The sequence below is a fragment of the Hyperoodon ampullatus genome (genome assembly GCF_949752795.1).
Source record: "Hyperoodon ampullatus genome assembly, chromosome: 13".
Lineage (NCBI taxonomy): Eukaryota > Metazoa > Chordata > Mammalia > Artiodactyla > Ziphiidae > Hyperoodon > Hyperoodon ampullatus.
The window spans coordinates 12180547-12206969 of NC_136926.1; the positions used below are offsets into that span (position 1 = coordinate 12180547).

At 48.7% G+C, this 26423-nt stretch overlaps 1 protein-coding gene across 1 annotated transcript in view; it reads left to right on the top strand.

Annotated features, from left to right (window-relative positions):
- KSR2 (kinase suppressor of ras 2) overlaps nucleotides 1-26423 on the top strand; it is a gene marked incomplete at both ends in the record, with an annotated part of 396922 nt that overhangs the window by 306485 nt on the left and 64014 nt on the right. The window contains 3 exons of the mRNA XM_079718072.1: nucleotides 6515-6582; nucleotides 9487-9605; nucleotides 17865-18033. Coding sequence (XP_079574198.1) covers nucleotides 6515-6582; nucleotides 9487-9605; nucleotides 17865-18033 — 356 coding nt within the window. The remainder of the gene's footprint in view (nucleotides 1-6514; nucleotides 6583-9486; nucleotides 9606-17864; nucleotides 18034-26423) is intronic.

Genomic DNA, 26423 nt, shown 5'->3' on the forward strand with positions numbered 1-26423 from the left:
CTCCTCCAGGAAGGCCGCCCTTCTTGATTCCAGCCCCACACCAGTCTCCGGGCTTGCGTCTGCTCCATGGGGCTGCTGGGGGTCCAGGACGAATCCATTAAGGAAATGGCAGAGCTGCTCGTAAAAGGGGCCGTTTGTCCCCACGGTTCCCGGGAAAGATCCATGGAAGTCCCGTTTGCCTGTGGTCAGACCCCTGTCCCCCACCTCCCCGTCGGGGAGGAAGGAGGGAAGAATGAAGGGAATGCTGAAGGGGACGTGTTTGCACTTCACACTCTGCAAGGGATACAATTTATAAGAAATAGAAATTTTTAAAAATTGATGGAGACTATGAAGGGCCCCACACGAAGAGCATTCGATGGGCTTTCCCTGCTGCTGGGCTTGCCTTCCTTTTTCTTTCTCTCCTCCTCTCTCCCTCCACCTCTCCAATATCTGTTCAGCATGTATCGTGCACCAGCCACCAGACCAGGCACTGAAGGTGGGGTAGGGAAGGTTGCTGCAAAGATGAGGAAGACCCAGATCCTGCCCCCAAGATAAATTCACATATTTAATTTTCAGACAGAGAGGATGTCTCATTCGGCCAGCAGCTCCTTTGGAGAATGAGATATCCCACGTAAGCAACTTTTCTTGATAACTGGAGCTTATCCTGTTAGCCTTTGAAGTTGAAAAAAATAAACTCTTTTCCATGAAAGTTTTAAATAAACCCTTTCCAAGTTTCCAAGCTGTCTGAGGCTCGCATGGCATTCCCCATGTGCCCTCAAGTGTGCCCTAGCCCTGCCTGCAGAGACACTGACTTATTGGCTGCCCAGGTGGGCACCACTTAGGCATTTTCTCACTGGATCCTCATGGCAGTTTTGCAGATGAGGAATCTGGAACGTAACAAGGCAGATGGATGCCCCCTTAGTCTGGAAAGGGTAGGTTCAAGCTCAGGTTGGCTGGATTCCGAAGCCCAGGCTTTTCACCACTTCTGGAACCACATACAACCTTTCCCTGGTGCCTGGAGTTGATCAGAGCCACCATCCTAACTCATGGTGCTCCTCTGGACCACGTCTGGCATGGAGGTTTGTCCAGGGTGGTCAGCTGTGTCCTCCCCACCCCTCCCTTTTCCTCCACGTGGAACGGAGCACAAGGAGGACCAAACTCCTGGGCTCAAGGGACACACGAGGGACAGGAAGCAGAGGACTTGGTTTTGGTGTGAGAACTTCGTCGCTGTTCTGAACCTCCTTTAATAATCGTGGTGTGGGCTCCCCTGGTGGCACAGTGGTTGGGAGTCCGCCTGCCGATGCAGTGGACACGGGTTCGTGCCCCGGTATGGGAAGATCCCACATGCCGCGGAGCAGCTGGGCCCGTGAGCCATGGCCGCTGAGCCTGCGCGTCCGGAGCCTGTGCTCCGCAATGGGAGAGGCCACAACAGTGAGAGGCCCGCGTACCATAAAAAATAATAATAATAATCGTGGTGTCTTAGTTGGGCTCCCCTGTTTCTACAGACCTTGAGACGGGGATCTGAGGGCACATCGTGTCTTTGAGAAGTGATCCCAGGCCACACCAGCAGGAGAGTGAGACAGGGGAGGACAGGCAGCCCGTCCTGGGTCCTGGAAGAGCGGGTGACGGCTATGGGCACCTGGGGTCCAGCCCCACGTCAACACACCCCAAGGGAGAGGGTACTGGGAGGTCCATCAACCAGCTCCCACCCGGAGTTCTTTCAGGGCTCCAGGCAGTCCAGCCAGCCCACATTCCCAGCCAGAGAAAGTCCTCCAACAGAGGGTCTTAGGGGCTTGTGGAACACTGCATGAACTAGCAGTAAAAGCGACCACTCCCACAATAAAAGCGAGAGTACCTGCAACTTCAAGTGCTTGTCCTGGGCACCTTACTTCTGTCGTATCATTAATCTCCTCTGCCACCCTATGAGACAGATGCTATGATCGTCCCCACTTTTTCTTTATACCTCTTTATTGGAATATAATTGCTTCACAGTGTTGTGTTAGTTTCTGCCGTACAATAAAGTGAATCAGCTATATACACACATATATCCCCATATCCCCTCCCTCTTGTATCTCCCTCCCACCCTCCCTATCCCACCCCTCCAGGTCATCACAAAGCACCGAGCTGATCTCTCACGCTGTGCAGCAGCTTCCCACCAGCCATCCATTCTACATTTGGTAGTGTATGTATGTCAGTGCCACTCTCTCACTACGTCCCAGCCTCCCCTTACCCCGTGTGACCTCAAGTCCATTCTCAACGTCTGCATCCTTATTCCTGCCCTACCACTAGGTTCACCAGTACCATTTTTCTAGATTCCATATATTATATGTGTTAGCATACGGTATTTGTTTTTCTCTTTCTGACTTACTTCACTCTGTAGGACAGACTCTAGGTCCATCCACCTCACGACAAATAACTTAGTTTCGTTACTTTTTTATGTCTGAGTGATATTCCATTGTATATATGTGCCACATCTTCTTTATCCATTCACCTGTCGATAGACATTTAGGTTGTCCCCATTTTACAGATGAGGAAACGGAGGCTCAGAGCGGGTCAGTGACTTCCCCAGCTTGTCACAGCCAGGAAGTGGTGTCAGGCTTTGAACTCAGATTTGTTCTGTATATTATCCTGACACCACTTCCTTTTATTTATTTATTTTTTTTTTAATGGGGATGTGGAGAAGGGAGGACCCTGCCTTCTGGAAAATTTAGGCATCCAGACACCTCTCATCTGGGAAGTAGAATGTATCCCTCTTCTACTGTGGTCCTTGAGCTGTGGCATGCACTTGCTGAAAACTCACATTCCCAGCACTTCCTGAGTCAGAACTCAAGAGGGTATGCCTTGGGAATCTGATTCTGAAGCAGGTGGTTTACCGATAGTAGCTCTTCTCTTTCATGGACAGTGGAAAGGAAGAGTCTAATTTGGGTGGAATCATGCGTGTTTCCTGCTGGAAAAATGGTTCTTTGTAAGTGGGACATGCACAAGTCTGGCCTCAGTCCCTGCACCGCCTCCCCTCCAGGGTCTGGGTGACTTCAGCTCTAAGCTAATCCTGCTGGCTGGATCAGCAGGTCCTGGATGTGTGGGCTCTAGTTCTCGTTGTAGACATGTGAACCTGTGCCAAGTTTGTGTCCGGGCATCGGAGAGCGCTCTCTTGGGGTGTCTGCAAAGGCAGTGGCTGTGCTCCAGGGCCTGGCGCTGCCCTCTGAAGCCCTGGCTGGAAGGATGAGAGTTCCATCTCCCACCCTTCAGCCAGAGGTGGAGGAGGGCTGCTCCCTTACTGTGAGAGACAGAGAGGGAAACGCCAGGGGGATGCAGGAGACGGCTGAGGTCACTGGGGGTCTCGGCTGCCTTGTCCTGATACGGATGTGGTCCGAAGGTGACGTTCAGCTGCTTGGCCTCCCTCTGCGGTGCTGCCCACAATGGGGAACGGGCTGCTTCACATCTGCTCGTCAGCTTCCAGCTGGGATTGTTCAAGGAGGCTCCTAGGTGGGGCTGGCAGAAAGGAGCAGTCTCTTTCTGGAAGCTTCCTGGCGGAACTGAGCTAGTTCAAACAGGAAAGAGTGCAGACACTTCTTGGTTCAACTATCACTTGGCGTCAGCAGTCTCCCCAACCAGGGCTTCCCAAACGTCCATCTGAACAAGTCACAGTCATCCAGTTCCTCCAGAGGCTTCCCGGTGTTTGTAGAATCAAACACAGACTCCTTGCTGGGGCCCCGGGGTCCTGCCCACCTCCCCTTCCTCAAGTCTTCCCTTCACTCTGGTTCTCTTCACTTCAGCCTCATCAGCCTTTAACTTCTGACCCCTGAACCCACGAGGCTTGATTTTGCCCCCCAACCTTTGTGCCACTGGAGCCCTTCCCCCTCCCACTCCTGTCACTCTCCATCCCATTTCCCTGTATTATTTTGTTCACCATCTTACCACACAGGCGATTATCTGATACTTGTTTATGTGTTTATTAACCCTCCCCATAAACATAGGGGCTTCATCTGGGTGATCATTGTGTCCCCAGGACCTGGGGTCCAGTAGACCCAGTTTAAGTGTATGTAGAATGAATTAAAGGCTAATTTCACACTCAGCAGGTCTTCCCTTCTCTATAGGTCTGAGTCTGGGGGCCTTAGAAAAGAAAAAGACAAAGCCAGTTTGTAGTAACGTGGGATTTTTATTGCCTTGTGAAGTCAGGCAACTGTAGCGGGAAGGGCAAGGTGACAGGCTCAAAAAAAGGGACATTTTGACTCAGCTGCTTATAGACCACAGGAACCTTCCCCTTTACTCACCTCCACCCCCAAGATGTAAAGCAAGACGAATGGAGGCTTTGGAGGCATCTAACAGAGCTAGAGCTGGACTTGGGACCTCTTACTGGCTAGTCGACCTTGGGCAAGTTCTCCAAATTTGCTGAGCCTCAGTTTCTCATTCTGTAAAATGGGGATAACAAAAAGTTCCCACTTTTTAGGGCTGTTACAAGGATTAAATAAATTGTGTAAAGCACTGAGAGCATTGCCTGGTACATTGTAAGCACTGCATAAGTGTTAGCTCTTGTTTTTTTCAGAGTCACATGGTCTTCATGACATTTGTGACCAAGGGTACCTCCTGATGTTTCCAGCCCTCTTAGACTTCGGGTGCCAAGAGCTGTCACCTCTTTTTGAAGATTCCACATTGTCTCAGCCAACTTTTCCCAACCTAACTCAGCCATTCACTCACCACCCTGTCTTGATTTTGTTCTATTCATGTAGCAGCCCTCCATTTATTCATTTACCATTTGTAGCCTTTTTCACTTAAAGCAAATACATTTACAGGTGAAAATGTATCTTATAATCATGAATGGAGAATCAGCATCACTTGCCATTAAAATAAGGTGACCAGAAATAAATAGACATCCAAATAGAAAAATAAATTTATTAAATTCCCTGTGAATACTGTTGCCTGTCCAAATCTGGGACTGGGATTAGCACATGGCAGAGAGACGTAAAGACGTCTTAGCACAAGAAACCCCCCTGATGCAGTCAGAGTGAAGGAGAATTGAGATGGACTCATGTTCTCACTCTGCGATTGTTTCATGCTACCCACATCCCTCCTGGCTTCCCCCCTGCACCCCTGGGAGCCCCAGATCTAAGTTTTCCATATCATAGAGGACTTCAGGGCCCTGTTAGGGCCATAAAAGACTGAACACAAGGAAAATTGGGGAAATGTGCACAGACATTCCAAACCCATCAACTAGACCAGTGGTTCTCATGCCTCAGCACCTACCGTCAGACTCATCTGGAGGGCTTGGTAAAGCAGGCTACTGCATCTCAGCTCCAGAGTCTTTGATTCATCACACCTGGGCTGGAGCCCTGGAAGTTGCATTTCTGGAAAATTCTCACCTGGTGCTGCTGCTGCTAGTCTGGAGACTCCACTTTGAGAACCACTGAACTAGACTAACTGAGTCAATGTCAAGTCCATGTCTGGGCATCCAAACCATTCCATTAAAGATATCTGTCAAATCCCTAGAGGGGAAGAGAGTGGAGGACAAATCTAAAGGTCCCACTTCTCTGTGTAGAGTACTTTGATAATAAACCTCTAAGCAGGCTGAGGGTAGCCTTCTGGCAAAGTTGTTGGCCGTTGGAAGTTAAGCTGGTGCACACAGAAACAGTAAGGGAATCCAAAAGGATATGCATGGAGCATTGACAGCATCCGCTGCAGTGTGTATCCACCCTACAGATGTACAATTCCAAAAGAAAAGGATAGAGCAAGGTCATAGTACCCTTTTGAAGTCTGACAACAGTATGGGGAAGAGCAAGGTGACATCTTGGATTTGTCTCAAAGGAAGACATTTTGACTCTAAACTCTTAAACTTAATACCTCTAAAACTTAATACCTGTTCATCCTAATTGGAAGCCTTGGTTGGCTGTCTCCTATAGCACGAGCCTTTAAGAAAAAGTGATGCCACCTCTGGCACCACTGACCCAGGGTTTCTGCCAGGACAAGTCAGTTAATCTCAGTTTTTCTATCTGTAAAATGGGAAGAATAATAATACCTACTTCATGGCGGTGTTATAAAGATCTAATGACATAGCATTTGTAGAATGTTTAGTGCAATGCCTGGCAAATGAGTCTTCAAGTAAGCTGGTGATGATTATTAGGGTTGAATGATGATGATGATGATGATAAACATAGACTGATAGATAACAATGTCTTTCAAAGAGTGAAGTCCAAGTGGGCACTGTTGGTGAAACAGTTGCTACCAACTCTTGGACGACCCAGGACCGACCCGTGAGTGTGGGATGGCAGCACACTCTCTCCAGAGTTAAGTTCCTAGGTTCCAAGGGTATGCCTTTGCAGTAGCTGCCCTATCTCGTCTCATGTCTTAGTATCCACAGCACCCAGAGCTTTCGGAACCATTGATGTGTCCCATCTACCCATCCATCTACCCATCCATCCACCCATCCATCCATACACCAATCCATCTAAACATCCATCCATCCACCCACCCATCCATCCATCCATCCATCCTTCCATCTATCCATCTATGCATCCTTCTCACTCTCTCTCTCTCTCAGGTTAAAGTGCCACAACAAATGCACCAAAGAAGCCCCACCCTGTCATCTCCTGATCATCCACCGAGGAGGTAAGTATTTAACACTTACTGCCCTGGGGTTTTGGGGTGGGGGGGCTCCTGCAGGCCTTCTGAGATAGCTGTCCCATCCAGCTCGCCTCTGGGTGCCCCTTGACCCTTGATCCTTGCCTGTCTCATTTCTTTCCCTCTGACACCCTTCCTCCTGACATCTGTCTCCTTAATCCACCTCCCATGCCTGTTCTCCCTATTCTTTGTCCCCATTCTGGTCTCTCTGATGCTTTAGCCCCCAGATTCATCTACCCCTCCCTAAGTCTTTTTCTCTCCTTCTTGTCCTCTTTCCTAATTTTTACTCTCCTCTCTTTCCCCCAATCCCATTCCTGTCCCTTCCCACTTGAAAAGAGTCCTAGCTGAGTGTTTTTCCATTATGTGCTCTTCAGACTCGGTCAATTGGCCCTGCAGAAGTAGGCATAGGAAGGGGTTTTGCTCGGGCCTGTTGGTTTGGGCCATCCGTGTTCCATCTCCTGGGGCCCTGGGAATGTCTGGGCCAACCTGTCTAGGCAGGAGCCCAGCCGCTACCTCTGGGAAGCCACTACCAGTCTCCTTGCTCAGGCAAGAGCAAGACCAATTTAGTGAGAAGGAAAGGCTTTTCCTTGTCCGCTAGGGATTCAGTTGGAGGCCTCGCAGTCCAGCTTTCAAAGTAGTTCCCCCAGTCCTTGGCCTGTGGGGTAGTTATTCCCAGACTCCGTTATCCACACTGCACTTCATCCACTGGAGGATTCTGTAGGCCTGTGCTGTTCAATACAGTAGCTACCAGCCATATCTGACTATTCAGATTTAGATGTATTACAATGAAATAAAAGTAAAAATGTAATGACTCTGTCGCACCAGCCACATTTCAGGGGCTCCATGGCCACATGTGGCTACCATATTGGATAGTCCGGATACAGAACACATTCATCATTGCAGAAAGTTCTACTAGATATCACTAGTCCAGACGCTTTGCTCTTCCAGCGGTGGTACATGAACCAGCAGCAACACGGGAATCGCCCGGGAGCTTGTTAGAAATGCACAACTTCTGGCCTCACTCCAGATCATGCATTTTAAACAGGTTCTACTGGCAACTTATCTACACTTTAAAGAAGCACTGCTCTAGAGGAGAAGTTGCAAACTCAGATGCCTGCCAGGGACCCTGAATGAGAGCTGCTGGCCAGGCGGGCCGTGCAAAGTGGAGGGAGAGCCAGGCGCCATCTAGAGAGGACGGCCACTCCCGCAGTGTGGACCTGCATTGTACCGTTTCTCACATTTCAAAGAAAAGCCCACATAGCTTTATGTGCCGTATACTTATTTTCAAATGTTAACAACTTATTAAAATTGTTAAAATTCTTGCTGGCCCCCTCCCTGCCACCCCCCATCTATAGGTTGGATGGAGGCCTAGTGCCAACTCTGGGGAACACAACTCGCTAATCCTCATCCTCCTCCACCCCTCCCAGCCCTCCCGGCCTCGGGTCAGTGTAGGCTCAGGGGACTCTACCCTGGTCTTGGATGAACCCAAGGGAAACTTAAAGAAGGAGGTAGATTGCTGCCAAAAAGTGCTGGCCTGTCTTCCAGAGCCAACGGGCCATCGGTTTTCGAGGATCTTTGCATCGCTTTCCTCCACGAGGAGAGAAAATTGCAAGAGAAGGAAGAGTCTTCAGCTCCTTTCTCTTGCCCCTTCCCACCTCATATCCTTAATTAAGAACCATCTGTTCCTTGAACTGTATACACGCCGTGAGGCTATTTTACACCTGAATTCTCACCACTCCTGAGCCCTTGTCTTGGGTCAGCTTTGTCCAGGAAATCGCCTCCCACCCAACTCCCCTCCACTGTGGTCTCTGCTGGAGCCCGACTCCCACATGGAGACCAGGACCAGCCTGCTGGGAGGCGACGCACTCTCAGACACTGACATCGGAAGAAGGGCTCCCTCCCACCCCCCTTCAGGATGCCCCCTTTACTCGAAGGCGGCAGGTGCCTGTACACACGAAGCAAACAGAACTTTCCAGAGGTCCACCGGCTTCTTGTTCTACCCACCCCGCTTTGGTAGGAAGTTGAAAATATAGTTGGTTTCCATGGTGATGGCAGCCCAGGCTTAAGAGAGAAATTAACCCCCTGGGTCAGTCCAAAGCTTTAACTTTTCCACGAACACCCCCAGCCCCACAATATAAAACAGCTAACAAGTAACATTACCAGGCATCACATTTGAATGCAAGCTTCTTGCTTTGCCCCTCCCGGTGGTCCCTGTAAATAGTAAGTGACAGAGGGGTTAACAGGGAGAGGGGCTCAGGTGATGTGGTTTGGATCAGGACACATTTATTTAGCATCGCCTGTGTGCCCAGCTTTGTGCCTTTAGGGATGATGCAGAGGGGAAGCTGGGAAGCTGAGACTTTCCTTCAGGGATCCATGGCGACCTTGTTTAGCACAAATGTATTTTGACCTGCTACAGACTGCTCGGGCCTGAGAAATCCCACAGGTGACCCAAGATGCTCCTAACACACAAGCTTAGATGCGGGAGGGACAGGTGGCCACAGTGAGCTTGTCAACTGATGACAGCCCCTGAGAAATCGGGAGCCTCTTGTCTTCCAAAGGAGGTTCAATTCTGAAATGAACACCAATGTGAAACGATTATGGTATTGGAGAAAAAAACTCCGAAAGCTTCAGTTTCATTGTAATAATTTTTAATCATCAAAAGCCATATATTGACAACACAAACATTTTAGAAACCACAGAGGACACAGATGGTGGGAAAAGTGTCCCAGTATCATGACACAACACAGTGACTCTCATTCTTAGGGAATTCCCTTCCAGTCTTGGGGATGGGCCTTTGAGGTGGGGTCAGAGCTCTACCCTCCTGACGTGACAGTACAGAGCAAAAGTGGTACTTAAATTCCCACTTCGCTGTTTTTACCCCTACGGATCCAGCAAGGTTAGTCCGGACAGAGTCCGTTCCGTGTGACATCAACAACCCTCTACGAAAGCCACCCCGGTATTCGGACCTGCACATCAGCCAGACGCTCCCTAAAACCAACAAAATCAACAAGGTGAGACCGGAGTTCTGTTGGGAAGGGGCGTGCTGGGGCTGCCGCTGCCAGACAAGGGGAAGGAGGGAGGAAGGTTCTTGAACAGGACTCGGCAGATTGATCTGGGAGCATTGCCCTTACTTGCCAGCCCACCTAGGCTCTCCTCATTCTGTGTGGTTTGTGTCTAGAAAAGTCTGGGGGGCATCCAGCCATCAGTGCAGAGTGAGTGTGCCAGAAATCTACCTAATTTAGAGAGAGGGCACCTGGCAGTGAGAATGAATGAGCGTGTTGACGGGGGCACAGTAGGGATGGGAGGAGAGCCTGAGAGGGGGTCCTTAGTGGTGCAGACTCTGCCCTCTTTCCTCTGTGAGATGTTTCATCCTCTGCCAGGATGAGCTTCGCAGATGGTTCTGTGCTTTCTCACACATCTGTTGAATCCAACCACCAAGGGACAAGAGTCTGTTTCTGATCTCCTGCTGGAGACTGGGTAGATGGATCTGTGTGGGGACCACAGGCTCTGAGCCCTAGCTAACCTGGTTGGCTTCTGGCTGGTTCTCAGACGGTGGTCAGCAGCGGGCTTCTCTGTGCCTCTTTCTTGCCAATGTGGCCTGGAAATTTCCAGCGTGATTTCCATGTCCTTTGTTTGGTCTGTTGGTGGAACGGCACCAAAGCAATCCCAGGGACACTTCCAACCTCACGGAAGAAGCAAAGGTAACATATGCCAGCAGGTGATTTCTCAAGCCCTACGGTGCCTCCGTGCATTGTATGGAAGGTGGATAAAATGCAGGTCAATCCAAGCGTGTGGGAAGTCACCAGCCTGTGTTCAGGACCCACATGAGTGTCATGGTGGCCGTGTGACCTCTCGCCGGCAAGGCATACTCTCCCTTCTCTGCATAAGGCTGGAGAAGGCCTTTCTCCCTCCCCATCCACTCTCCACACAGCAGCCAGAATGATTCTTTTATTTTTTCTTACATTTTTTAACATCTTTATTGGAGCATAATTGCTTTACAATGGTGTGTTAGTTTCTGCTTTATAACGAAGTGAATCAGCTATACATATACATATATCCCCATATCCCCTCCCTCTTGCGTCTCCCTCCCACCCTCCCTAATCCCCCCCTTCTAGGTGGTCAAAAAGCACCGAGCTGATCTCCCTGTGCTATGCAGCTGCTTCCCACTAGCTAGCTATTTTACATTTGGTAGTGTATATATGTCCATGCTACTCTCTCACTTCGTCCCAGCTTACCCTTCCCCCTCCCCGTGACAAGAGTGATTCTTAATGAATGTAATTTGAATCACACCACTCTCTGCTTAAAAACCATCCCGTGGCTTTCTGTTGCTTGGAGGAAACAAATCAAACTCCTCACTGCAGCCTGCAAGGCCATGCACAATTTGGTCCCTTCCTCCATCTCCGACCTCCCTTTCCAGGCCTCCCCATCAAAGCCCATATGTTCTTTCTCTCTCATGCTGTCACCCACTGTTTTTACTACTGGATCTCAGTCATTCACCATCTGTCTCCTTGTGGCATTGTCTTAGGACTTGATGATGCACCTAGGCCCCTGAAGTCAGGCAGACCTGGCAGCCAGTCTCGGGACCTCCACTTACTCACTCTGAGACTCTGGACAAGTAACTGAACCTCGCTGAGCCTCAGCTTTCCTGTGTGTAAAATGGGTGTGTTCCAGTTATCCACTGCTGTATAAACAAACAACCTCAAACTTAGTGATGGACACCAACAGCTCTTTAATTATGCTCATGGAGTCTGTGGGTCAGGGATTGGGAAAGGGGTGCAGTGGGGATGGTTTGTCTCTGCTTCATGATGTCCAGCTGCAAAAGGCTCATGCAGCTGGGGGCTGGAATCATCCAGAACAGGGATTGGCAAACTATGGTCTACAGGCCAAATCTAGCCCAGTGCCTGTTTTTGTGAATTAAATTATACTGGAACAAGCCACACCCATATTTTCTATGGCTGCTTTCATGCTTCAAGGGCAGAATTGAGTAGTTACAACAAAGACCACTTGGCTCACAGAGCCTAAACCACAGGATGGTTTAGCCATTTCAAGAAAAAGTTTGCCAACCCCTGATCTAGAGGCTCCTTCACTCACATATCTGGTGCTGGGATGAGTCAAAGGCTGAGCTCAACAGGGACTCATCAGGAGCAACTACATGTGGTCTTGCCTTGTGGCTTGGGCTTCCTCACAATATGGCTGCTTCAGGGTAGTCAGGCTTCTTACATGGCACCTCAGGGCTCGAATAGCAACTGTCTTAGCAAACAAAGTGGAAGCTGCAAAGACTTTTTATAAAAGCCCACGCATTGTCTTGGCTTGTCTCTAGCCAAGGGCTGGCAGTGTCAGTTCTGCTGTACTCTACCGATGGGAGCAGTCACAAGCCTACTCAGATTTAAGGGGGGGAGGCGTGATCTCACTTGTCAATGTGAAGAATCCAAGGAATTTGTGACCGTGTTTGAAAATGTCCCCTGGTAAGCAAAAGGAGCACCAACCCCAGAGAGTTATTGTGGGGATGAAATGAAATAATCAACATAAAGCACTTAGGAGAGGTTCCTGGCACATGGTAAGCACCCAGGAAATTCTAGCTATTTTTATCAGCTTAAATCTTGAGCTTCCAATCATAACGTCCGGCTGAGTCCGCTTTTCCTTTGTTATTTGTAAAAGATATAGGTCTCCCCACTGCTGGGGTTGGGGTGCTTAAGGGGTTTGAATGGTGAGGCTCCTGGGAAGTAACCGGGCACACCTATAACCATCCTGTCCTTTGTGACCCCTTGAGGGGTGAGTGGCTCAGAGCCGTCTCAAGACCTTTCTCTCTGGCTTTACAGACGCAACGAGCCTCTTGGTGTCAGATGGGACAGAAACATGGGTCAGATCGGTGACTGTGCCATTGTTCTGCTTGTCTGCCAGCAGGAGCATTTGATAAGAGAAATAAATTAACCTCTATTTAGAAAGTGGCTTTGACATGAAGGTGGACAGGAGCTATCAGAGAGCTGGGTTATTGTTTCGCCTCTTTCTCTTCTCACTGGCTTCACTCAGATTCTTTGTGTCAGGCGATGATGTGGTTAGTGCAATAGATTTCTGAGCCAATTTGATCTGAAGATTTCCTTTTCATTGCTCTCTGTCTCTTCTCTTGTCTAGCTCTGTCAGTCCAGGTTCATAAAGTCCAGCTTGTTCACCCAGCAAAATGATTTGAGTGTGCATTTTGGAGTCAGAAGTTCTGGGCTTGAAACTCAGTTTCTTCATATGCTCTGTGACCAGAGCAAGATCCTTCTGCCTTGGCTTTCCCCTCTGTAAAGTGGGCATTATAATAGTAGATGTTATTGGAGTTGTGGAGAGGGGTTGATGCTGTGTGTTATATGTCAGGGGTTTAGTCCCAACACTGGATCCTCAGGCCATGGAAGAGCTTGGTGATGAAGAAGACAGACAAGGAGGAGGGGGAAGAGGAGAAAGAAGAATAGGAAGAAGAAAGAAGAGGAAGGAGGAGGGTGGGGAGGATGGAGGAGAAGCAGCAGCAGCATCTGCCGTCTCCTGAGGGGACCAGTCTACAGCGTTTGTGCTTCCACATCAAGGCATCAAAAGTCCCATCTGCAGTGGTGTCCGGAGCCGAAGATCTGCCTGCTGCAGGGAAGCTTTTTGAAATGGCTGCATGCTGGCTGTCCTTTACAGTTGGTTGCAAGGAACAGGCTCACTTCGGCTAGCTCAGCACAAGGAGTTGTCTGTGGGAAGGATGGACACGGGGCAAGAAGAGAAAGGGGTATCACAGTTGAGGAGCTAGGTCTCATGAAATGGACATGGAGGACAGGCTTGTGCTCAGGCCAGCTGCTTGGACCCTCAGCAAGACCCTGGGTCACTGTTCTGGCCCTCCGTCATGACGGTGGCTCAGCTACTATTTGTGGGGGCCCTCGGGTCTGGTACTGTCGACTGGTCTCCTCATCCTCTCCTCTCATCTTTTCTCTCCATCATTGCTTCTGTGGCCATAGACTTCCTGCTCCTTGTAACGTCAGCCAGTTTGTTTTCTGGCCTGTCGTGGCTCTTCTGTTCCCTGGAACCTCATCTCCTCTCCACCTTTGCTCTGATTTCCACTGTTCTTCCTCTTGGTCCTGCTCTTTTTATTCCATATCATAGGTCACTGACCAGCTGTCATGATGCCCTGACCTATGGTCTTGAGTTGGGAGTGGGCTATGGCAGTCACAAGACAAGTATGGCTGTTTAGGAGAGTCTGTTGGGTTGGAGGGTGGGGACGGTTTCCTTCGGAAAAGTCCACGGGAGAGAGAGTTACTATCATTGTCATGTTCACATCAGTGCACATCTGGGTGAAGGGGGAACCTGGGAGGTGAACATGCTTCTGTTTGATTCTCAGAGTCAGATGTGAGTTTCTTATTACTTGGTTCAACCTTCTGTTTCTGCTTCTGGGCTGGAGATGGAGACCTGGGCCACTAACCCTCTGTATGACTCCAGCACGTCACATCCCATTTCTGAGTCTCAGCATCCCCATCTGTAGCACAAAGGGGTGGCACTGGATGGAATCTGAAGGATGTTTCCACATCTGAACTGTGCTCAGAAAGAGGAATTCTGCTGTTAGTCCTTCCCTTCCTGATCTGGTAGAGTTTGAGTTTCCCTCTGCTGGAAGACAGCCTCCAGCTGCTGCTCCCATGGGGACACAGATCTGGGTCTGGGCTGAGGAAGGAATTTCCCATCCCGTTTAGCAGTTCTGCTGGGCAACGTGGGCACCATAGGCAGCTTTCTCTTTTGCTGATTCTGTTGATTCACATCAGCCCTGAGCCTTGGAGATGAGAAAGACTGAATTCCTGCCATAACTGTTTCCTTCATAAGAGCAGCTCCTCCTTCCCTCCCTCCCTTCATCTCTCCTTCCATCCCTCCTTCCTTTCCATTCATTGATTCATATAACATTGATTAGCCACCTCCTATGTTTTTGTTTCTGTGCTAAGTTCTGCAGATGCCAGGATGAATAAGACACTGTCTCGTACGAGGAGATAAGCCTTTTCCTCCTTCCCTCTCTCCTTCTCCTTATCCCTCCCTCTCTTCATTTCTTTCTTTGTTCCTTCCTCTATCACACATTTTTCGAGGGACCACACTGTGCCTGGCATATTGCTAAGTGCTGAGAATAGGGAGCTTCTAGCCTCGAGGATGAGACAGATAAGTAAGCCGAGAAGTGACGGTGTTGAAGCATCAACGGAAGCTGGGGCCAGTACCAGGAGCGAGCTAGTACCAGGCAGCACTAGTACCAGGCAGGGCTAGTACCAGGCAGCACTAGTACCAGGAGGGCTGGAACTAGGAGCGAGCAATGTGCTGACCTGGTGGAGTGGGAGGTCAGGGGAACTTCTCAGAGGAGGGCCGGTCTGAGCTGGGCTTTGAAGAAAGAATAGGCATCTTCCAGGCAGACTGGGACAAGGCGGGGCAGATATTCCAAGTAGAAATAACAACATGTCCCAAGCCTCGGAGATGTGAAATAGCCTGGTTTGTGTTGGGAACTGTGGACCGACCATTTGACGCGACTAAGGCAGTCATTGTAGGGATGAGAGGAGAGGAAGTGATGTAAGCCCAGGTCGAGCCTGAATGTGTGCATCATGGACCAGCGTTTTCCTTTAAACATGCTGTGTCACTGGAACACAGTCTCTATGCCAGCTCCTCCTAATGGGATGCTGTTTTCAGTACAAACCTTTATACTTTTTTAAACTGATATAGTGACTTTTTTGCAGAGCATCTGTGGAAGCTTCTTGAAATTTGCCAATCTGTGAGTAGAAATTCAAAGAAGGGTGTTGATAGGATGGATAGATGCCTGACTTTCATTTCCCCTTGTCCCTCTACTGACACGATCAGTCCCTAACTTCCTTTAAAAACCTCCTGTGCCCCATTGGGCTGTATGGGGCCTTCACAGCCCAACCACATAAATCTTAGCCCACATGTCATTGCCGTATTATTCCTTATACTAACATGTCCATTGCCATTAAAATTTAATTACCATTAGATAAATTAGGATAGAATGAGAAGGCTGGCTTCCTGATGCCTTTCTACTAAAATCAGATCAGAATTACCTCCAAGGTGGTCTTGCGTGGAAGGTGGCTGGAATATACTAGAGCATGACCTTGCCTGGAATAGGAGTACTTTGTCCGAGGAATGTTTGTAGGAGTTTGATCCACAAGAGCCACAGAGGATAACAACCTAGCTGTCCTTCAGTGGATGGTTGATCAAATAAACCGTGGTACATCCATACCATGAAATACCACTCAGCAATAAAAAGGAACAATCCATCGATGCATGCAATAACTTGGATGACTCTCCAGAGAACTATTCTGAGTGAAAAAGCCAATCCAAAAAGGTTACATACTATATGATTCAATGTATAGAACATTCTTGAAATGACAAAATTATAGCAATGGAGAATAGGGTAGTGGTGCCAGGGATGAAAGATGGGAGGGAGGGGTGGTGAGGAGAGAGAGGGCAGTGGGTGTACTTAGAAAAGGGCAACATGAGGGCCCCTTCTGGGGGTGGAAATGTTCTGTATCTTGACTGTATCAATTCAGTGTCTGGGTCATGATATTGTACCGTAGTTTTGCAAGATGTTATCATTGGAAAAAACTAAGAATGCATGGGATCCCTCTATTATTTCCTACAACTACATGCAAATCTTCAGTTATCTCAAATAAAAAGCTTAATTGCAAAAGTAAACGCTGTCATCAATATAATCGCTACCGTTTGTTGATAACAAAGTGCCTCAGCTCAGTGCTCAGGGTGTAGGTACATACATAACCTTATTTAAACTTCGCAACAGATCCACACACAGTGGGTGTTCTTCGCCCACATGAAGGACAGGGAGAGACTGAAGCTCACAGAGGGGAAGTCACTGATGTGGAGGCAGTGTGACCGCGTGGGAGTGGGATGGACTCTGGGAGGGGGACATGCACAGCACCGGTTGAGCACGAGATGCCACTGGGCCTCCAGATGGGGAATGTCCGTTCCCCACCCCACACTCCCCGCCCTCATATGCTGGTTGGTGTTTGCTACACCAGCTCTGGAGTTTGGCAGGTAAACACACCTGTTGACAAATAACCAGATCACACAAAACCATCCTTGGGCACCTGAAGCCAAGCTGCACAGCAGACCTCAGAGTAATGCAGGGACCAAATGATCCATGTCCTGTGAGTGAACAGATTAAGGTTCCCCTGAGAACTCTTAGCTCTGCTGGCTTTGAGAGGCAGGAACCCCTTTTCTGGAATGCTGAGGTTTGCTAGTGTTATTCCCATTTTACAGTGGGCAAAACTGAGGAATGGCGAGGCGAATCATTTTTGTTCAGGATGCGAGGGGAAGAGGTGGCTATGGGATTTTGAATCTGCATTTGCCTCACTCTGTAAGAGTTGTAAGAGTTTCCTGGAGATGCTGGGTAGCTAAGACAAATTACCACAAACTGGGTAGCTAAGACAAAAGACATTCTCTGACAGTCTGGAGTGCAGAAGTCTGAGATTGAGGTGTTGGCAGGGTTGGTTCTTTCTGGAGACTCTGAGGGCGAATCCATTCCATGCCTCTCTCCTGACCTTCGGTGGCTCCGGCAATCCTTGGCATTTCTTGGCTTCTAGAAGCATCAGTCCCCTGTCTACCCGTCTTCAAATCGCCTTTTCCTCTGTGTGTCTTTCCTTTTCTGTTTCTTATAAGGACACTTGACATTGGATTTAATGTCCCCCACGCCCAAATCCAGGATGATCTCATCTCAAAATCCCTGACCAGCGTCATTCTGAGGATGCACACATGGATTCTCTCTTCCTCTTGACTTTAGAGCAGTTTCAAGGGCCGGAAGAGGCATTGCTGGTTCCAACTGAGATGTGAGGGAAGATGCTGCAGGCTTGCTCTCACGCTGTCTCTTGAGCTGTCAGGCTGTTGATTCTTTAATAAACACTCAGAATGAGAGGCGTTAGGATGGGAAGAACACTCTGGGTACCTCTGCATGGGACTTTCCAAAATCAAAGAGGCCCAGGGAGCGTGACTGTCACCTACATAGCTTTCATTATGTGGTAACCTTTCAGTCCGGGCTCCAAGCAGTGGACAGGAATTTGACCCCAGAAGCTGTTCCATCCGCAGCTGGATGCAACCTGGTGGGGATGATGAAGCGGGTGGGGGGACTTTGGAAGGATCTGGTGGTTGAGGAAAACAGAAGAGTTGCTGTGGATGCCGGGGTGGTCTCCTCCTGTGTAGCCCACTCTCACTGCTGTGTCTCTACCTCTCTGTCGGCCCCTGCCCCCTGCCCTGTTTTCTTCCTGCAGGACCACATCCCTGTTCCTTACCAGCCAGACTCCAGCAGCAATCCCTCGTCCACAACGTCCTCCACGCCCTCCTCGCCAGCACCCCCGCTCCCTCCCAGTGCCACGCCGCCTTCTCCCCTACACCCTTCTCCGCAGTGCACAAGGCAGCAGAAGAACCTCAACCTGCCAGGTACCTCCATGCTTGGGAAGCTACAGCGGGGAGCTCTGGGTTCATGCCAGAGCCATTTCTGGACCAGTCCATGCGTAAAGGCAATGGGTTGGAAGCATATGGATTGAGTCTTTCCATATGCAGGGCAGTTGCTACATATTACCTTATTTGATCTTTAGAGTAGCCATAACGTAAGTACGATCAGCTCCATTTTACAGATGAGGAAACAGAGGCTCAGAGAGGTAAAGGGACCCTTAGAGACTCAGTCTTTTGGGAAGCAGCAACCCAGGGTCTCCACCTAAGTCTGAGTCACAGAGGGAGCCATTGGCTCTGGAGCTGGCTGTCATCTTATGAGCTAAATCAGTTGAAACTGGCAACAGGGCTGCATTCTGAGTCCTACCCCAGACATCAGGACAGGGCTCTGAATGAGCGGGCTGGCGTCCGACATTCAGTATCCAGCTCTCTCATGTCCCTGCCCTGTGACCTCTGACCTCAGTTTTCTCATCTCTGAAAGGATATAGGTGGACGAGAGGACCCCAAAGGGTCTTCCAGCTCACAAACTCCAGGGCACTCGGCTGCTGACCTGAGACTATGTGCTGGGCTGTGAGATGGTGGAGAGGCCGTCATGTGATGCTTTGGCTTCTCGGACTTAAGAAAGGGCTCTCTCTCTGCTCTTAGGCAGGCCAGACCTAAGAGTCTTCCTACCCCTTCCGGGGCCCGGCCCAGCCCACTTGCCATTCTAGGGCCCCAAGGACATTTCCAGTTCAGCCATATTGGCAGCATCATAGCTGACTTCAAGACAGAGGCTGGTGGGATGAGGCCTGGCTTGGCCAGTTGGGACCGAAGTCTAGGTCTGTGTTGTTCAACATGGTACCCACTAGTCACGCATGGCTGTTAGGGCTTCCCTGGTGGCGCAGTGTAAGAATCTGCCTGCCAATGCAGGGGACACGGGTTCGAGCCCTGGTCCGGGAAGATCCCACATGCCACAGAGCAACTAAGCCTGTGCGCCACAACTACTGAGCCTGCGCTCTAGAGCCCGTGAGCCACAACTACTGAAGCCTGTGTGCCTAGAGCCTGTGCTCCGCAACAAGAGAAGCCACCGCAACGAGAAGCCCGCACACCGCAACGAAGAGTAGACCCCGCTTGCCGCAACTAGAGAAAGCCTGCGCGCAGCAACGAAGACCCACCGCAGCCAAAAATAAATAAATAAAATAAATAAGTAAATTAAAAAAAATTTTTTAAACGAGTTAAAATTAAATATAATTAAAATTTTAATTCCTCAGTCACACTAGCCACATTTCAAGTGCTTGTGAGCCACATGTGGCTAGTGGCTGCCATACTGGACAGCACAGGTATAGACCATTTCCCACCATTGCAGAAAGTTTCACCGGACAGTGCTGGTCTAGGGGCTGGTTTCCTCCTGAGCCAGCGAGCTTCACGCAGGGGGAAAAACATCCCAGGTCCGCAGCCACAGGTCACACCTGCAAGCCTAACCAGCCGTGAGAGAATATCTGGGAAACGAACAAAGACCTAACCCCACATCTGGACAACACCCAGATACAACCACCCATTGAGGACAAGCTGATCACGTCACCTGCCCACACTGCTTTGACCTGGGCTGTGTCCAAAGGGATAGAGTGTGTTTTAAAACTTGCATCCTGGAAATTTTTTGGTTAAGTCCAAGCCCGAGGCAGCCTCATACCCGTGGTGTGAGGGCCGCTCACCTGGCAGTCAGCAAGGACCATAACGGGAGTCAGCAGCTGGAATCATTTCAGTAAGTGCCCCTGAGTCAACAAGGCAACAATTGCCCAGCATTTCTGTAGACCGAGGGTTCCCACCAGCACCCCGAGCCATTTCCACTTCTCTGGAAGGAGGGGAATGGAAAAAAGGCCCTTTGACACCCTATGACCCCCCAATTTCTGGAGGGAGGGGCTGGGTCCCTTCCTAGAGCTGTACCACCTGCCATCCAAGACACACACTTAGGGCTCTTTTCCCAGTAACTGCTTGCTACTTGTTTATGGGTGGGGGGGCGGGAAAGAACCTCTTAAGGGAGAACCACGCATCAAAGCACCACAGCTCTTTTCATCTCCAAAAGACTGCCGGCATCTCTCTTTTTTTTTTTTTTTGCGGTACGCGGGCCTCTCACTGTTGTGGCCTCTCCCACCGCGGAGCACAGGCTCCAGACACGCAGGCCCAGTGGCCATGGCTCACGGGCCCAGCCGCTCTGCGGCATGTGGGATCTTCCCGGACCGGGGCACGAACCCGCGTCCCCTGCATCGGCAGGCAGACCCCCAACCACTGCGCCACCAGGGAAGCCCAGCCAGCATCTTTAAACAAGAGACCTGACTCACCAGGGGTAGTCACTGTTCCATCAGTTCCTTTGTCCCTTCCGTCAGAGCCCCAGGGAGGGGTCTTGGCCAAGTTGCAGTGCTTGCCTGCCAGTGGATCTGCATCTACTCCATGGCAGGTCCCAACAGTGTCCTGACCCTCTTTGGGGAGTGGGCTAAGGGGTCCTTTGGGGGAAGGCACTTTAGAACAGCAGTTAGGAGTGTGGGTTCTGGAGCCAGGCTGCTTGGGTTCAAATCCCAGCTCCGTCACTGAATAACTGCGTGACATTGAACAAACTGCTTGCCTCTCTGTGCCTCTGTTTCCTCGTCTGTACAATGGGGATAATAATAGTACCTACTGTGTAGACTCCTCGAAGGGCTAAACGTTACCATATATGTACAGAGCTTAGCAGAGCACCTGTCTTGTCAAAGAGCTCAACAAAGGTGAGCTATTTTCATTATTATTAGATAAACACAGGAATAGCAAATTACCGTGGCTACCACTGCTAAGTAATCTGGGCCTAACTAGAATTGTGAAAATAAAGATGAAATCCCCATATACCATGGTATTGGGAGTAAGAATCAAATTAAACTTTGGGGTTAGGTAATTTGGCATTGACTGTCAAAGTTTCAAATGTACATTCCGTGGACCAGCAAAATCACTTCTAAGAATTTATATACAGAAATGTTTGCAAAGGGCATGGGGATCTGTATGTAAGGATTTCATGGCAACAGTAAAAAATCTGGACTCAACCCAAATGCCCATCAGGAGGGGAGTGTTTGAATACGCTAATATATCTGTAAAACCAAATACTCAGCCACCCTTAAAAAGAATGGAGTAGCTCTTTGTAAATATCCTGACATGGGAAGATAGCCACAATATCTTTTAAGTGGAAAATAAGTGATATGCAAAGCAACTGGTATAATAACATCCTATTTATTGTAAAATGGTTTTATGTACTTGTATATGTATGTTTAAATGTGTGTGTGTATATATATGTTTGTATATGCACACAGATGTCTGCAAGACTTCATGGCAGGTGTTCTAAGAAAAGGAATTTTCTTTTATGCACTTCTGTAATGTATATAAGAGCAAGGAATATGCACCCGTTTTATAATTGAATAATAACAATAAAATGCAATGTCGACAGGGAAAACAAAATAGGACCCTCCAGAAGGACCGCCAGACCCTCCCTCTGTCTTAGGCAGTTTTCGCAAAATTCCCCCAGGGTGACAGGCATCTGTTCTGTTCATGCAAGGCCCTGGTCACCTGTTATACTCTAGACTGTGAGCCTCTGTTGATGGGAAAAGGAGCTTTGGCTCTGGTTTCCTGCCAGATGTTGAGTTTTCTGAAGACTATTCAAGCTAACGCCTAGGCATAAAAATGTCCCTGGCATTGATTGATCTAGAATATTCTTTCTCTAAAACAGGCTGTGCGGTTAATGGTCATTTGGCTCATTTGCTAACCTCAAGGCACCCACAGGCTTGGTGGGATTTGCGATTGTGCTCTACTGGTCGGCTGGACCTCCTTGTTTTCCGCCACTCCCTTAAGAAGCCTGGTGCCATGTTGGACATGGCACGGTGTAGGATGGAGTCAAGAGGGCTACATTTGAATCCCAGATTTGCCCCTTCCCACCTCTGTGGCCTTGAGTATGGCACTGGCCCTGTTTAGATCTCAGTTTCTCATCTGTAAAATGGGTCTAAATTGCAAGCTTGTGTGACATTTGATGTGGGAAGGTACATGAAGGGGCTTTGTAAGGGACTGTTGTGTGGATTTTAGAGGCTGGAGTGTTCAAATGCCTTCTTTCTTGGGCGTAACCTAGTGCCGTGTTTAGTCTCTCTCCTGCCTCAGAACATCAGCTCCATGAGACTAGGAAACTAGTCTGCTTCATCCACCCCTCTGCGCCCAAAGCCCATCATAGGGCCCACTGTTGAAGGCACTGATTAGATGTCTGCTGAATGAGTGAGTGAACAAGTGACTTGAGGCTCATGCACTGCCCAGAGCTGCAGGTTTTTTTTGTTTTCCTTTAAACTGTCTTCTGGCCCTCAGACTGCATTCATCCATTCCGATATCCTTAATGGGTATTTATTAAGCATCTACTACACACCAGGTACTGTACAAGGCACCACGTATGGAGCAAGGCACAAACCAGAAATGCCCTGTAAAAGTTTGCCGTTGCTGCTGTAGCAAATCACCACGAGCTTAGAGGCTTAAAGCATCAGAAATTTATTATCTTATGGTTATGGAGGTCAGAAGTCCAAAATCAGTTTCACTGGACTCAAAATCAAGGAGTTTGCAGAGCTGGTTTCTTTTGGAGGTTCTAGGAAGGAATCCATTTCCTTGCCTTTTCCCAGCTTCTAGAGGCTGCCTGCATTCCTTTGCTCATGGCCTCGCATCACTCCAGCCTCTGCCTCTGTTATCACATCTCCTGTGATTCTCTCTGACTTGGATTCTCCTGCCTCCCTCTCGTAAGGACCCTTGTCATTATGTTTAGGGTTCACCCAGAGAATCCAGGATAATCTCCTCATCTCAAGATCCTTAACTTCCTCACATCTGCAAAGTCCCTTTTGTCACGTAAGGTAACATATTCACGGGTTCCAGTGGCTAGGATATGGCCATCTTAGGGATGGGGGTTGGGGAGAGGGCATCATTCTGCCTGTCACAGTCTCTGTTCTCATGGAGTTTATAGCTTAGTGGGAGAGACAGGTGTTAGCCGAGCAAACATACACGTGAAAATAGGATTATAAGTTGTGATAAGTGCTGTGAAGGGAAAGAACAGTGCTATGAGCAAATTCAAGAAGAGAACAAGTTTAGGCTGAAAGGTCAGAGGCAGCTGAGTCCTGAAGACTGGCCAGAGAGGGCTTGTGGGGAGTTGTCCAGGCGAAGAGAGGAGAACACATGCAAAGCCCCTGCCACGGGAAAGAGCTGGAAAAAAATGTCCCAATGGCTGGAGTGCCATAAACAAGGCACCAAGCAAGACTCAGAGCTGCAGGGCTGAGGCCTGGCAGGGCCTTGTAGGGCTTGGCAGGAATTTAGATTTTATTTAAGACCCAATGAGAGGCAGTTGCAAGGTTTAGGCAGGGGATATTTTGATCTTTCTTCTTTCCTTCTAGATCCTTCCTTTCAGATGACCACTCAGGCTGCTCTCTGGGGAGCCCATAGGGAGGGAATGGGGGCTTCAGAGTGGAAGAGCCTTCAAAGTGGCCTGCTTGTCTCTCTGACCTCTGGTCATCTGCAGCCTCCCAGTTCCTGGGTCCTCTTTGATGCCAGAGAGCCAGGAGCCACTCGGGTTCCTCTGCTGCCCCTCGGACCTGCTTCTCACTGGTGTCCGTCATCAGCAGGAAGAACAGGCAAGATTTACAGCGCCCTTTCCCTCCTCCTCTGGCCAAGGCTCTCTCCCTTTCGGCCGTCAGGACCGAGCTGTTAGCAGGCACTTGAAGGGGTCCAGGCGGAGGTTGGCTCTGGGCGTGGAGGCATTTGCCAGGTGTCCCATTGCCGGACACCTGTCCCGTCTCAGAGTGCTGCCTTCTCTCCATCACCAGCCCCGCCTCCTTAAAAGGACACTTAACTGCCAGCTAACCTTTTCTGCAGACACTGAATCCTCAGTCCCAGCTGGGGAGGGAAGAGATCAACTAAGTCTCTTGACAATCCCAGGTAGTTTTTCTTCTTTTAATTTTAGCCCCTTGTTGACTAACAAAATGTCTGCCTGCAATGAAAAAACCTAAGTTATCTAATGGAAGAAAGGTCCCTGACATCATGGAGGTTGGATTTCTTTTAAAGCTTTGTTCTGTACCCTTGAAGGAGTTGCTTCCCAGCCCAGGCACTTCATTTTCCAGAATCAAAAATGCATCCATGGGCTTCCCTGGTGGCGCAGTGGTTGAGAGTCCGCCTGCCGATGCAGGGGACATGGGTTCGTGCCCCGGTCCGGGAAGATCCCACATGCAGTGGAACGGCTGGGCCCGTGAGCCATGGCTGCTGAGCCTGCGCGTCCGGAGCCTGTGCTCCGCAACGGGAGAGGCCACAACAGTGAGAGGCCCGCGTACCGGGAAAAAAAAAAAAAAGCATCCATTTCAATTCCAACTAGCTGAGATATTTAGGAATTGCTGTGCTAAAAGAGAGTTGAGTAATCCAACAAACGTGAGCAGCTTACCCACTGGGTTCAAGGCACCAAACCAGGTGCTTGGGATCCTGAGATGCCAGGACTTGCTGTCCATCCCAGGGGGAATTTATAAATCAACTGCACCCTCAGGGGCAGCTAATGACTTAGCTCTTTGAAACTATCTGACTGTCTATGAATTATAAAGCATTCTTGTCTGTTAGTTAAGAGAGCTTAGAAAGAGAGCGGCTTATGCATCGCAGCTGATCCTGATTCTGCGTGTTCTATGCCCTCTTATGTCATGATGAGCTCAGCCCTATGAAGGAGAGATTTTTATTATCCCCATTTTACACATCTGGAAACTGAGACTTGGAGAGAGTTGCAGAAGCTTTTATAAGCAATCAAGGAAGAACAAGAATTCAACCCTACAGGATCAGCTTCTAGACTCCAGGCTTGGAACCACTGTACTAATTCTTGGTGAGCCAGCTTGTCGCTGAATGAATAAAACTGTTTCCGGAAGTATATTCACCAACTCAGACTCATATCTGATCCCATCCCTGCTCACCGCCTTTACTTGAGGGTATAAAACTCTGTGTGACCTATCCCCCACCCCTGACACCCCTTGTACTCCCTGGTCCAGGCCCTCCACCCTACTGGAATAGTGGTAACATTGGAAACCTTGGGAATGTCCAGAACAACTGGCCTCCAGTGAACAGACTGGAAGTAAAATGAATTGTAAGAGAACGAGCAGTGAATTTGAGGAAGTTTCTGTTATATGATTTTTCCCTAAATATGGAAATTAATTCATGCCTGTGGTAGGCAGAATAATAGTCCCCCAAAGAGGACCACACTCTAATCCTGGGCTCTGTGAATATGTTACTTTATCCTGCAAAAAGACCTTTGCAGCTGTTACCAAATTAAGAATCTTGAGGTGGAAAGATTACCCTGGATTATCTGGGTGGACTCGAAACACAATCATGAGGATCCTTATAAGAGCGAGATGAGAAGGTCAAAGACAGTAGAAGGCGATGTCGGGACGGAAGCAGAGATTGGGGTGATGGGGCTGTGAACCAAGAAATGCAGGCGGGCTCTACAGCTGGAAAAGGCAAGGAGTGGATTCTCCTTTGGAGCCTCCAGAAAGAATCAGTCCTGCCAACACCTTCATTTAGCCCCTTACAGCTGTTTCTAGACTTCTGACCTCCAGAACTCGAAGAGGATAAAGTTGTACTGTTTTAAGCCATCCAGTTAATGGTAAGTTATTACAGCAGCAATAAGAAAACTAATACAATGCTCAGTGCAGCAAATTGGAAAAACACAAGAAACACATAAAGGACTTTTTCCAGTTTTATTGAGATACAGTTGACATATAACATTGTATAAGTTTAAGGATATAATGATTTGATATATGTATCTGTTGCAAAATAACATCCATCACCTCACATAGTTATCAATTGTTTTTCCCTGTGATGAGAACTTTTAACATCTACTCTCTTAGCATCTTTCAAATAGACGATACAGTATTGTTAATTACAGTCGCCATGCTGTACATCACATCCTCAGGACTTATTTGTCTTATGACTAGACATTTGTACCTTTTGACCACCTTCACCCAATGCTTCTATCCCCATTCCCCCACTTCTGGCAATCACAGATCTGACCTCTGTTTCCATGAGTTTGTTTTTTTATAGATTCTGCATGTAAGTGAGATCATACTGTTTGTCTTTCTCTGTCTGACTTATTTCACTTAGCATAATACCCTCTAGGTCCATCCATGTTGTCACAAATGACAAGATTTCATTCTTTATTATGGCTGAATAGTTTGCAATTGTGTGTATATATGTGTGTGTGTGTGTATATGTATGTGTGTGTATATATATATATATATATATATATATATATATTCTTTATCCATTTGTCTGTTGATGGGCACTTAGGTTGTTTCCATGTCTTTGGGATAGTGATTTCTTTTCCTTCGGATATATACCCA